Source organism: Neopsephotus bourkii, unplaced genomic scaffold, assembly GCF_033783945.1.
Source record: "Neopsephotus bourkii isolate Nb327-2 ecotype Australia unplaced genomic scaffold, CSIRO-AGI_Nbou_v1 NB_1292, whole genome shotgun sequence".
In the NCBI taxonomy this organism is placed as follows: Eukaryota; Metazoa; Chordata; class Aves; order Psittaciformes; family Psittacidae; genus Neopsephotus; species Neopsephotus bourkii.
In genome coordinates, this window is record NW_026901776.1 from 7,818,985 (window position 1) to 7,832,635 (window position 13,651).

General features: G+C 37.0%; 1 protein-coding gene across 8 annotated transcripts in view; it reads left to right on the forward strand.

Annotated features, from left to right (window-relative positions):
- Positions 1 to 13,651, forward strand: part of BIRC6 (baculoviral IAP repeat containing 6) — a 172,331-nt gene that overhangs the window by 75,211 nt on the left and 83,469 nt on the right. For all 8 annotated transcript variants that reach the window (XM_061365881.1, XM_061365887.1, XM_061365889.1 and 5 more), the window contains 8 exons: positions 2,106 to 2,239; positions 3,256 to 3,383; positions 5,566 to 6,128; positions 9,016 to 9,191; positions 9,752 to 9,848; positions 10,045 to 10,239; positions 11,730 to 11,930; positions 12,522 to 12,801. In XM_061365881.1, the coding sequence (XP_061221865.1) occupies positions 2,106 to 2,239; positions 3,256 to 3,383; positions 5,566 to 6,128; positions 9,016 to 9,191; positions 9,752 to 9,848; positions 10,045 to 10,239; positions 11,730 to 11,930; positions 12,522 to 12,801 (1,774 nt within the window). The remainder of the gene's footprint in view (positions 1 to 2,105; positions 2,240 to 3,255; positions 3,384 to 5,565; positions 6,129 to 9,015; positions 9,192 to 9,751; positions 9,849 to 10,044; positions 10,240 to 11,729; positions 11,931 to 12,521; positions 12,802 to 13,651) is intronic.

Genomic DNA, 13,651 nt, shown 5'->3' on the forward strand with positions numbered 1-13,651 from the left:
TTGAACATAAACGCTACCTGACAGAGCACGTAGTGCAGGTGCATCCTGAAAACTGAGCTAGAATGCCAAGCAAAACCTGTTAGACTATAAATATAATGTAGGGGAAAAAAAAAGGGGGAGGGGTGCTTTATATTGTAGTGATATTTTTTGCTGTTAGGTTATTTTCATATTTTGTATTTAAGTTTTATCTATATATATTAAAATTAATTTGGATGCTCAGTAGTTGTGGACAAACTCATGTGACATCTTGTTCAGACACGAAGTCTGAATGATGCAGTTATATTGAAATGATGGCAAGTTACAGAAAATTGAAAAACAGAATAACCAAATTCAGATTAACTTCCAAATTTGATTGGTTGTCAGCTGCAGCTGAATGTATTTTAGTGATAGTGATTTGTCTTAAATTTCAAAATTGTTTATAAGGAACTTAAAAGACCCCTGTGACACAAAAGGCAGTAATGTAACAGGTCTAAGTATATGTGCAAGAGCTAGAGCTTGCCATGTTCTTAGAGACCTGAGTATCATTTTCTGTTTTAACTTGTATTATGATATACTCAGGAACACCTGCCAAAAACAAAAAATGAAAAACACTCCCCACCATCAACCTACTTACCTTATTTCCTTAGAGAGAACATCAGTGTATTGTATGTTTTACTTCAGTAATGTTAAGGGGTGCAGATTCAGCATGGAAAATAAACTGGGTAGTTCACTCAGACTGGTATTTCCAAGACACAGCCTGCCATGGATGGCTTCTCTGTTCTGAAATGTTTTGTTTTTCTTTTAGAGAACCTGTGAAATCATGTGTTTGCTTTCTAAAGACTTGTCCCTCACCCAGACATCACTTAACCTCTTCAACTTTTGCAATATGGAATATAAACTAGAGCAGGCTTATAGTCTACAATACAGTGGAACTGGAATGCTGTAGGATGCTTTCTTGCTTATATTCAACCCCAGCTAGATATTGCCATGCCATCAGTCATAGCCATATAGTCTCGTTCCACTACTAATGTTGATAAATCAGTGCAAAATGGTTTGTTGTTTTGCCAGACATTTTCAGCATTAGTTTTCTGCATTTATCTAAAGTAAGAAATCTGTTTATAGTTTGAGAATAAAATGGTATTTGTTAAGGGAAAACTTACTTTGAATTATTTTCTCATTTCATCTTCTTGTAAGGATTTCTTTTATAGCAAATGTCTTTCTAATGCTATTTTTATTTCATTTCTCTGAAAGCTTTTCAACTGAGATAGAACCAATCAGGGTTTCATTCTGGTTTTGACAAGGATATTTCACTCCTGTTAGGGCTCATTAGTTTAATGCCACTTAGTTTAAGGAAAGTATCGTGAATGAAGAATACTCTGATAAACAGAGTGACTAGTAAGTAGTTCATGATTTGATGCTTTCAACAGCCTCCCTAATTAAGAATCTTATCTTGGGATGTGAAGGGATACCAGCTGAGCTCTTCTACCAGAGCATCATTTCCTCTTGATTTAATCTTACATACGATGAGGTAGTCTGAAAGAGATTGCATCTTCAACAGTAACCTGTAGCTTCATTCAGTGTACCACGGTTGAATGAGTATGACTTCACATTTAATAAAGCTCATTTGTTTGATCATTGAAGGGTGTATTTTAATTCTAATTCCGGTTCTCAGAGTTCTTATCTCTGAAGTTCTCTACAGTTTTAGTCAATGATAATAAGTCTCTGAATGTGCCAAGGACAAAAGTGTCTTGATTGTTTACAGGTTAATAGAACACATAGTCTCTGTCTGGCAAACTGATATATGCCTTTAAGCCTTATTAAAGTGTTTGACTAGCAAACAAAAACAAACCAAAATGTCCGTGTATGTTACTTCTACAAAATGAAGCTCTACTTTCAGGAGTACTGCCTTAGGAGGCCTGGAACACTGGTGGAACAGTTTGGGGGGTTATATCTGTATTTAATGGAAAACTCTACACTCAAAATTGTAAATCTGAATAAGCAGTAGCTGATCTTGCTGAAAATATTTACACATCATGAAATAAATACAAGGGATATGCAGTATAAATGTTTGATTTACAGTGAATGCTTAAGATTACAGATCTAATTATTATGTCTTTTTTTTCAAGCTGGTCCAAGCAGTGCCATTGGAGCTCAGGAAAGTACTGCCCAATTGTTGGTGTCAGATCCAAGCCTCATTCATGTGTTAGTGAAATTTCTTTCTGGCACTAACCCTCATGGAACAAATCAACACAGTCCACAGGTAACTAGCAGTTAAAATAAGAGAAAAAAACTCTTCATAATAGGATTTCAGTATACTTGACATGAGTATGTGTTGCTCATAATAAAGTATATTCTTGGCTTGTTCCTTTATTTTGGTTATAGTCTTATTTGGCTCTAAGCAACCACAGGCAAGTTTATATTGGTTATACATTCTGAGGAGTGATCATAAGTTTTTACAGCTACTTGGAGACTTCATACAGGGGGAGAATACCATGTGATAGATCAGTGAATGTGCTCCCTGTTAGGATTCCTTAGTTGCATGCATGAAAAAAGTAAGAGTTGAGTTAGCTTCCTGAAATCTTACTGGGTTGCAATTAAAATGGCAATGAAGATTAAGTTTAAATATCTAATAATTTCAGAATTTAAAATTATGCTTTTATTTTCTGCCTGTTTCTGAATTCATGTGGGATCTACTGTTGCTCCTAATTTCAACTTCTTTTTTTTATTATTTTTTTGTTTTTACAGTCTTTGAAACATCTGTGAGTAGTGATTGAATGCAAAGCCCAAGTTAACTTAATTGTATGTAACATTAGACAGGAATCTGAACCAATTAGTTTAGGGGACAGAGGATACAGTATTTTCCATATTTTTTTCCAGAAATTACATAGTCTTTTCCAGAACTTAAATATTGTTCTGTTCCTTTAATATAATGCACTTGCATGTAAATGTGTGGTTTGTGAAAAAGCATTCAGATCAGCACAGAAATGTGTTCTGTGTGTATGCATAGTTTGCCTTGCTGAACAGAAAATCTCAATCTGCAAAATGAGTCTTAGGCAAAGAATTATTTGCTTTTTACTCATGGTTACTAATAGAAAAACACAATATAAATTGATACAGAATAGTTCTCCTGTGAAAACCCTGTAAAATTTTTCAGAAAGTAAGTTAAGCTACATAATACTTTTCTGTTCTTAGAAAATGTTCTTGTTAGGTACTGCTCACTGTTCCTGAAGACGCTTCAGGTTCTTATAAAACTCATTAAAATGCCTTTCTCTCTAGGTTGGGCCAACAGCGACACAAGCTATGCAAGAATTTCTTACTCGATTACAAGTGCACCTCTCTTCAACTTGTCCTCAGATGTTCAGTGAATTTTTATTGAAATTAATACATATACTTTCAACAGAAAGGTAAATCTGAACTTTATTTTCATGCCCTGTTTATCTTTAAATCTGTGTGAGCATTAATCTCAACCAAGATGTATATGACCCTCCTTGTCATCCTGTCATGTTATATGTAGATGGAGATCTTAGATATTGCTGCAGCACTACTAGCAACATCTGGGGTGCTTCTGGCATGTGCAACTGGAATCCATACACAGCCATCTTTGTGTGAGGGACAATGAATAAAAGCACTGAACAGTTGTTTAGACTGATTTTATGATTTTATATAGACCTGCAATACAGGCCTTGTTAAAGTAATCCCTGAAATAGGGGCACTGTTGATTAGTTTAACTATTTTAAAAAGAGTATTCTGAGACCCCTGAATTAATGAAAAATTCTAGGAATTACACGTAGATTGTGAAAGTCAGATGGATAGCTTTTATAACGTGGTAGGATGAAATACAAGATTGTGTAAAGCTGTTCGTGTGAACTGCATGTTTATTGCTTTGTCTTCTGTTTCTCTTCTCACCAAACAGTGGAAAACGCCTTCTGCCCCACTCTTCTGGGGCCTACTGATGACCAGTCTTCCCACTAGTATAGATAACACATGCCATAGACCAGGGAGATAAGAGCTTATGGCTTGCCTTTTATAAGAGAAAGCTCTGTTTTCTCAAGGCTAGGTCAGTGAGCACAAAACTACTGTGTAGACAGTAGTACACTAATAATCTGGCTATTGTTTGGTCTGAAGTGCATGAGGAATTATCGTTTATTTCTAGTACTGGTGTTCTGGTCATCCCCAGACAAAAGATTTATATAATTAGGGATGAGCTTCCTTAATTTCTGGCTTCCCAGTAGGTGGCACTTTGGTGTTACCTATTCTGTAATCATGCAGAGAACACTTTCAGCCTTCTCTGAGAGATTTTATTTTAGTAACTTAATTTGGGTAAGTGGTACTTACCAGGTTACACTGATACTCACTTATACAAAAAATGCCTAATATAACAAAATCACTAATTCACAATGAATCTTGGAATGCTTATCTTCATGCCATAATTTATTTGAAATAAGCTAAATGAGAGCATGGAAAGAATAGGTTTTGAATTTATTTTTTTTTTTTTTTTTTTTTTGAGAGACAGAAATCAAAGGTGAACTGGAATGTCATAAAATGGAAGCAAAACACCAAAAAAGGGTTTAGATGGCTATTTCTGAAACCTCAGGAAATTACTGGAGTGTATCATGTCTGATCAAAGCATAAGACTGATTGTGAAGAAAAGCAGTATTTTGCTATTAGGACTAATTAAATGCCAAATATTTTCTTCAGGGCTATTTATATAAAATGTTTTCTTCTGTATTTATTTTTTAAAGTCATACTAAGATTGGTCAATGTCAAAAGGAGAAATATATCAAAAATCAGCAACTAACACTTCAAGAATTAGCACCAGTTTTATCTTAAAAGTACTGATTCAAAAGGTTCAATTTGTAGTTCACCAGTATATGTGCAAAAGCAATTGGGAAAATAAATTTATCCCTAAAAGAGGGTTCATTTAAACAGTCATTCTACAACCACCAGCCTGTGATAGTTGGAATACCTTCTCATGGTCGTCTTATGTATTGTTATTATTTAATAGCTAAAACCTGACCATTCTTCTTTCTGCCTTGGGGGGAGAAGAGAACCACCAAAACATATGGGATGAAAAAAGTCATCATGATTTCCTGTTAGAAAACTAATAATCCTAATGATTTTAACGTATTAGATTGCTTCTTCGCATGGACTTTCCTTGCAAACGTATGACACTTTTCTTCCACAACTGAACCGGACTCTGTTCCAAGCCTGTACATGCAAAATTAACTGAATTATTAAAAAAAAATAAAATGGACCCTAGACTTTTTCAAATGAATCTGTAATCCTCAGTGGATATTGGGAAAGTGATAGCACAAGAAGGTTCTACAGTAATGACCAGTACATTAATTAAAAACTTAAGAGTGCTTAACTTGAGAAAGATCAGATTGTGCTTTAACATGCATTTCTGAAAATGGCTGGAGTTTTATCTGTTGAAATTCTGGTATGCTGAGTCTTTAAAAATCAAGAAAAAAGCAAAACAAAACACCAAAAATCCAGAACAAACCCAAACCCAAAAGAAGCAAACTGCTTAAACTTGTTAATATTGAATGATGAATTTTTATTTATGCTGGTTTTTTTTCCTTTCAGGGGTGCTTTCCAGACAGGCCAGGGACCCTTGGATGCACAAGTGAAACTCTTGGAATTTACCCTGGAACAGAATTTTGAAGTTGTATCAGTTAGCACTATTTCTGCAGTGATTGAGTCTATAACCTTCCTTGTGCATCATTACATTACATGTTCGGACAAAGTGATGTCTCGCAGCGGCTCAGACAGCTCTGTGGGTGCTCGAGCGTGTTTTGGAGGGCTTTTTGCCAATATTATCCGTCCAGGTGATGCCAAAGCAGTTTGTGGAGAGATGACAAGGGATCAACTGATGTTTGATTTGTTAAAACTAGTCAACATTTTGGTTCAACTACCGCTTTCCAGTAACCGAGAATACAGTGCCCGTGTTCCGGTAGCAAGCAGTACTACAGACAGTGTGTCTGATGAAGAAAAGGTTTCAGGAGGCAAAGATGGCAACGGAAGCAACCCTAATACTCAAGGATCAACTGCATATGTGGCAGACTTGGTGTTAGCCAACCAGCAAATTATGAGCCAGATTTTGTCTGCACTTGGCCAGTGTAACAGCAGTGCTATGGCAATGATTATTGGTAGGTATTTGTAATTTATTTATTTGTAAATAAAACAGAAGATCTTTTTGGGGTGATGAAGTACTTAAAGCTTCTACAAACTCATAAACTGAGTTTAGACATGGGAGAATGCATCACAGAAATGACAGGGAGAGACCGATAAGAGAAAGAAAAAGAATGTTATGTGAAAAAACCTAACATGAGGTGGGAGACAGTCATTAAAACCAAACAGGAATGCATTTGGCATTTGAATTTGCTGAATCTAAGAATGGTCAATGTTCAAAGGAGCCTCTGGAGATTATCAAGTCCAACCTCCCTGCTCAAAGCAGGGTCAGCTCAGAGCCTGCCTCAGAGAGCAAGTTGCTCATTACCTTGTCCAGTTGGGTTTCTAATTCCTCAAGGGTGGAAACTCTACAACCACCCTGGGCGGCCTGTTAACAATGTTCAGTTATTCTTAAAGTAGAAAACCCTTTTTCATAATTTTAAATGGAGTTCTTATATTTCAGTCTATGCCCATCTCATGCCTGTATGCACAAATTAGTCTTCAGTTTGTGCTATAGACGCATTACCTCAGTTTTTTAAGTATTGCATTACTTTTTGTCAGTCGTTCCTGAAAACAGTCAAGTTACAGATATGGCCCTTGCACAGAATACATAAACTTTTTTATTCCTCTGTTGTACCAGAAATCTCATTAATATTGTGTTTGTCAGACATGTACCTAAGGTGCATTTTCTCAGAGAGGCTATCTTGATGTGACTTGCTTGTAAGCAATGTTGTTAGCACAGGGTTTATTTGCACAAATGAAACCACTGGCCGTAAATGTTTCTGTGTGTGCAAACCTGGAAAAACATTTTGCAGGAGGATAATTAAAGAGCTTGAACTCTATTTCAGGCATAAAGACTTGTAAGATGTGGTTCTCTTTATAGTGATTCTCTTCTCTCAAAGTACCTCTGGCCTTTTCTGTGCTCATCTCTTTTAAGCAGACGTGAAACTGTTAACCAGTGCTGTTAGCAGAAAGCAGTATATTTTTCGGATGAGAGCATGTGAATGTTAGACCAGTGGTTCATTTTGGCATAAGAACAATTGAGGAAAGATCTCCAGTAGTCAAATTAAACAGCAGGCAGGAGCTGACAAGTCTGGACTGCGCTGTTGGAACATTCCTGAAATTAATTCTAAAACATCTCCTCTGTGTAATTGGTGTCATATTGTGAGTACACTATGAACACAAGAAGTAGTTTCTTCTGGGCATGGTGGTTTGTTCTGAGTACGAGCTGCTTTGGAGTGAAATTCAGATATTCTTCTCCTAAACTTTGATGTCCTTCTAACCAATGATTTCTGTCCAGTGTTTTTGGGGGGTTTTTTGCATTTTTAAAAATTTTGGAAAACCAGTCTCATTTCAAAGTGTTTTCATTGAATTCAGGATTCAGGAGCAGCTGGTCCCTTCAGAGGATTGTTCCTCCTGCGGTCTTTTGGTATAGGTCATTGAAACTAATTTGTATGTGTATTCTGAGAAGATGTAACACAGTTATTTGTAGTTTTAGTTCCTTCATGAGAAACTGCATTAAGCTCTCTCCAGACAATTTCTATTAACAAGACTGCAGCCAAGGTTACATATGGTACAAAATCAGTTATCAGCATTCAGTAATAAATATGTAATACCTAGTGCAGCATGCTAGCTAGCCAGGAAAGATGAAGATGACAATGTGTACTGATGTGGCTTTGGTGTCAAAATTAGTGCTGATCGTGTTAATTTACTACACCTGGTAAGCCACCTGGTCAGGAGCCATGAAGGCCTTGAGTAGTTAATTTGTCACATGAAGTTAAAACATTTGTTGGATTTTCTTTATGACCATTTTGTCTATTTATTTCATTAGGTTTTTATGCTTTGTCATTGACAGGTGATGAAAATCATACAAGTATTCCCCTCCTCGCCTACCAACTCCTCGCTTCAAAGTCTTCACAGCAAACCCACATTACTTGTCTTAAGCTTCATCATTGATTCCATTTAACTTTCCTAGGCTGTTCAGAGGCTGACTCTTAAGACTCTTATTTTATCTATCTCCATGCATCCAGTGCTTATCAATATTTTCTTTCTTGACAGCTTTAAGGTGGTTAAAGTGCTATAGCTGTCAATGCTGTTGCCAAACTGTTTCTCTAAGGCATATTCCAAAGATGACTTGAACACATCTTTTACTATAATTCTTTAGTATAACTCCAGTTTCTCTAAATGGAACAGCATTATTGCATAGATTCCTCCCACTCAAATCTAAAACCACTTTAAAAGCTTTTCCAGATAGATGTCATATGCTTGATACGACAGTTGTATTTATGGAGGTTGTCTCTTCCCTGGGAATTCTATTCCTTTGCTTTCCATCGTCAGTTTCAGCACTGCATAATCAATATTGCTGAATATTGATATTCACTTAAATCCTCATTAATAAATCCTGAGCTGTAACACTGAGAAGGAGAATTTTGAGAAGTATTTCTGATAGAAATATATATGTTAAATGTTGGGGGGGGGGGGTTGGCTGTACAAATGCGCTTCTATTATATGAAAAAAATCTTTTCAGTTCCTTCTGGCTAGGAGTTATTCCAGTCTGTGTGGCTCTTACTCTGCTTCTTTCACTAAATACCTAAAAGGTATTTACGTATTACCTAAAATTGGATTTACATTCCTGACCCCCTTCCAGGATTGAGTCTTCCTACTCACTGTAAAGAAGGTAGCACGTATCTGAGAGCACTAATAGTAATTTCTTTGATCCCAAAAACCTCATTCAGTTTGTAGTTTGTAAAATCCATGTGGACATTTAACTGAAAAGAACTATAAATCCCCTTGTTCTCTTATGTGCTGTAATGTTTTTTTTAGATCTCCGTTTCTGACCTTTGAAGTGTTTCTGTTTTCACTAAGGTGCGAGTGGCTTACATCTTACTAAACATGAAAATTTTCATGGTGGCTTAGATGCAATATCAGTTGGAGATGGGTTATTCACTATCCTGACAACACTTAGTAAAAAAGCAACAACAGTGCAAGTGATGCTTCAGCCGATTCTTACCTACATGGCCTGTGGGTACATGGGAAGACAGGTAAGTTCCTTTAGGTCTACTGTGCTTCAGAGGAATTACAGATTAGTTAATGGTGTCATTTATAATAAGCTCACAAACCTGAACTCGTGTTGTGTAAAAGAAATGTTAACTTTTTTCCAACGTCGCTTCAGTTTGATGCTGAAGTTAGCAAGCCTCCCTCCATTGCCGATGGTAAAGGGAGTGTGAGTTTCTGTAAGGACATTTCAACATTCCTGTAAGTGTTCCCGGCTAAAAGCTTGAGGATGGATTGAATATTTTCTTATGTGCAGGTGGGAAATGCTCTTATGAACACAATAAATGGGTGTTTTAAATGCTCAATATTATTTCCCTCAGCTGCTTGTCCTGGTAGTTTGACCTTTTTCTTACCTCAGAGACTGCTCCTACATATGAGTGAACCATGTAGGACATGGTATTGCTATTTTGTAGCATAGAGGTCAACTGCGCTGGCATTTCCTCTCTGGGATTTTTGCCTACTAAAAAGGGAGGCTAAGAGCAGTCATATGTATTTCTGTCATATTAATTTTGTATGAAACCATGTATTGCTTAACTTTTTCTTCTAGGGTTCTCTTGCCACTTGTCAGTTATCTGAGCCCCTGCTCTGGTTCATTTTACGGGTGTTGGATACAAGTGAGGCACTGAAGGCTTTCCATGATATGGGTAAGAATGGCTTTCCTTCAGCTGTGTCAAGTAAAAGGGTTATTGTAGATTTTTTTTTTTGGGGGGGCACCTTAAGAAGGAATAAAGATACGTGTTTGGAGGAGCAAATTTGCTGACTAGTCCTTTGCTTGCTTGGAGTCCATTTCAGGCTTCTGAACAGTGTTGTTTCCTCTCCCTCTGCCCATGTTGTATGCAGGTGGTGTTCAGCTTATTTGTAACAATATGGTAACGAGCACAAGAGCTATTGTTAACACAGCAAGAAGTATGGTTTCAACTATTATGAAATTTCTTGATTCTGGTCCCACCAAAGCAACAGATAGCAGTTTGAAAGCTAGAGTGCTAGCTTCTGAGCCTGATAATGCAGAAGGAATTCACAATTTTGCACCTTTGGGTAAGTAATAGTATTTCTTTCTCTTACATTAATGTCCAGTGGTCATTTGAATCTTTATCAAGTTCTTAGAATTATTGTGATAGTGTCAAATGTTGCAATACTGTTAAACCTTCTAAACAGGGAGCTTGCTGGTATTTCATGAAGATGTTGGGGGAGGATATGAGTGCACCTCCTCCACTTGTAGTAAGACCTCTTGTGGATAGTGGAAAGAGGGAAAGGAAGTGATCTGTATCTGATGTAGTCCAGCAGCAGGGTGGGCCCCTTCCTCATTCCGTAGGTCAGGGTGATCAGTTCCACTCCACCATCTGCTATGGATACATTAACACTCACTAACTTCACTTAAGACACATCAGGTCGTGATGTTATGAAGCATAGCATAGCAGACTTGGGTGAAACAGGATGAGCCTAACCTGTGTCAGAGGAGAAGAAGCGGGAGTGTAGGGCTGATATTGCTGCTGCTGCTCTCACACATGCACATAATTGCTCTGATGTTGCCTGCATGAGCATTTGTTAGAATTACAGAGATGTTTTGGTAACAATACAGTGCTTGTCAGTTAACTAAAATACATGTGTTTTAAGATGTAGATGTACTCTAATATCTCACAAAGGCTCGTTTTCACTAGCAGCATCTTATTGCCCATTAGGCTAGCATAGCCCATGAATGTATTCATACAGTGTGTCTCACTGTCAAGAGGAGAGAAAAAATTCTTTTTAAATTTTCTGGTAAAATTTTTGGATAAGAGAGAAATCCATTCAGTCCATTTGGCATTTCAAAAATACATAAAGGATAAATTTAAGAATCCTGCAAATGTTGGTTCTTGATTACTTTTAGCAGAAAATATCCTATATTTATATGGTGATGGGTTCTTGAATGCCTTATCTCCCAGCAGTTCTCAATGATCTGCTATGAGTGCATCTATCTTAATACTTTCAGTCAGGAGTGTGCTTTAGAAATTAACCGTCTGGTTGTCCTCACTTAATACATTCTGTTTCTCATCATGGAGAGCTCTCTGAAAGAGAATTCAGTTCACATGGGATGAAAGCCTATTAAAAAGTGTGCACGAATTCACCCCCAGCTGCTACTAGGCATTCAGTCATGGTGCCAGGATAGAGATATTTTCACATAAACCCCCAAGAACCTGTAGCTTGAACAGCACCTATCTGGTCTTGTTGTGCTGTAATGTTTGCTAAGGAAGACAGCTTGGATCTTCCTAATTCATTCTTAACTCATGCTAAGATTAAAAAACAAGCAGTTGCTGCTGTGATTAGGGTTTGGTTTTTTTTGCTATATGTACATATGTAAACTACCTGTTTAAAACAGCATAAAAGAAACATATCTCAGCAGTTGTCATTATTACACATGGGATGTTATCAATAAACCAAAACAAGTGAGATAGAGTTAAAAAAAAAAAAAGGTGTTTTCTGCAGTTCAGGTTGTAAATTTATCTGGTTTTTATTAATAATCAAGGTTAATGGTGCTGTTTTTGAAGGTTCGATCACCTCAAGCAGTCCCACTGCCCAGCCTGCTGAAGTGCTGTTACAGGCCACTCCTCCCCACAGACGAGCTCGGTCTGCTGCATGGTCATACATATTTTTACCTGAGGAAGCTTGGTGTGACCTCACGATTCACCTTCCTGCAGCTGTGCTGCTCAAGGAGATCCACATCCAGCCTCACTTGGCCTCTCTGGCAAGTAAGTACATCTACTGACATTGACGCTGGTTTGACAATTGGAAGGGTAGGATTTAGAAATGATACAAAAAGTATAATCAGATGAGCTAAAGCTGGCAGGTTGTTTGAAGAAAACCTGTAAAATAAGTGGAAAGCCTCGCTAATTCTGATTTCCTTAAGAATAGAAGGTCCTGCCTCTGCTTGATTTTTTTTTTTTATAGCTTCATTAGCATTAATGTTACACATGCCTAGTCAAACTGCTTGAAACTTTCCCTAGTGAGATATTGGTCAGGGGTCTTCAGGCAAAATGGTTTTGTATTGTAGTTGGAATAAAGCAAGATACTCAGCTCTTATTGTTGTAGACCTCTTAGGAAAACATGTGGCATTTACACTGACACAACTTTTCTTCATGTTAAGTCTTTAAAAGAAACTGTATACAGGATGTATCAAAATACTTTTGCATTTCAACATACACGATCCCACAGGTCAAATACTCCAGCTGCAGTTCTGTAGTGTTTGTCCAAAACCTTTTCAATCATCTTTGTATACGTGTTTAACACTTTCAAACCAGTACACGTTTTTAAATAGTATTAAAAATTCTCTTCCTCTGTAGCTTGCCCTTCATCAGTATCTGTTGAAATAAGCGCAGATGGTGTCAATATGTTACCTTTGTCAACTCCTGTTATCACGAGTGGTCTCACCTATATAAAAATCCAGCTAGTAAAAGCTGAAGTTGCCTCAGCTGTCTGCCTTCGTCTCCATCGTCCTCGGGATGCCAGTACACTAGGCCTCTCTCAGATTAAACTGTTAGGCCTCACAGCATTTGGAAACACCTCATCTGCAACTGTCAATAATCCATTCCTTCCCTCTGAGGATCAAGTGTCTAAAACAAGGTAAGTTTCTAGTATCAATGGAGAGTGGCATGTTTGTGCCAGTTCATGGTTTGGGGCTTTTTTTTGTTATGGTGTTTTCTGCTCTGAGTCAGATCTTCCAGAAGCAAACCACGTTCATGAATACCTGTTTTGTAGTTGAATTTTAATATTTACAGAATCTATTTCAAATATCTTAGAAAACTTGCCCTTTTTGTTGTTTGGTGTTGTTTGGGTTTGTTTTTTTTTAACAGAAGGCAAATAGAAGCAGTGCTAACTTTTTTTGGTAGCGTGCTTATCTGCATATGTGAAAGGGGATGTTTCATCTCTGCAATGGTGAAGGAATACAAAGCACAGGAAAGCATTTAGAGTTGCATTCTGTGTTTTTAATGGGTAGGCAGTTGTCAGAAAAACTGAAGTAGCAACATACTTCTTAACCCTATTGAAGTCAAGGGAGTTGCGTAAGTATTGAAGCAGAAATAGAAATAGGACAATGGGATGTTTTGTGGAAGTCATATCTAATATTGCTGTTTGCAAACATTTGAGAAATAGGAACTGAATGTTGTTAGGATTCTGGCATATCAGCAAGATTTCTTTTCCAAAGCTTTTATTTGGTTAGGTGGCATCTTGAGTTTATTACTCATTTTTAAAATAAAAATAAAGAGATACTTAAGGATTTTAAAATAAAGGTTATCTTAAAGTCACACAAAAATAATCAGTATCTAAGGAAATCAGATGAATGTATGTTCTTTGTGTCTTGATATGCTTTATTGTGGCTTTTGGCTTAGTTTTATAAGTACCTCAATAAAGCAGGGGTAGTAATATGATAGATATATTCAATAAACTTTGATGTAATTGTCTTTTAGACATAACG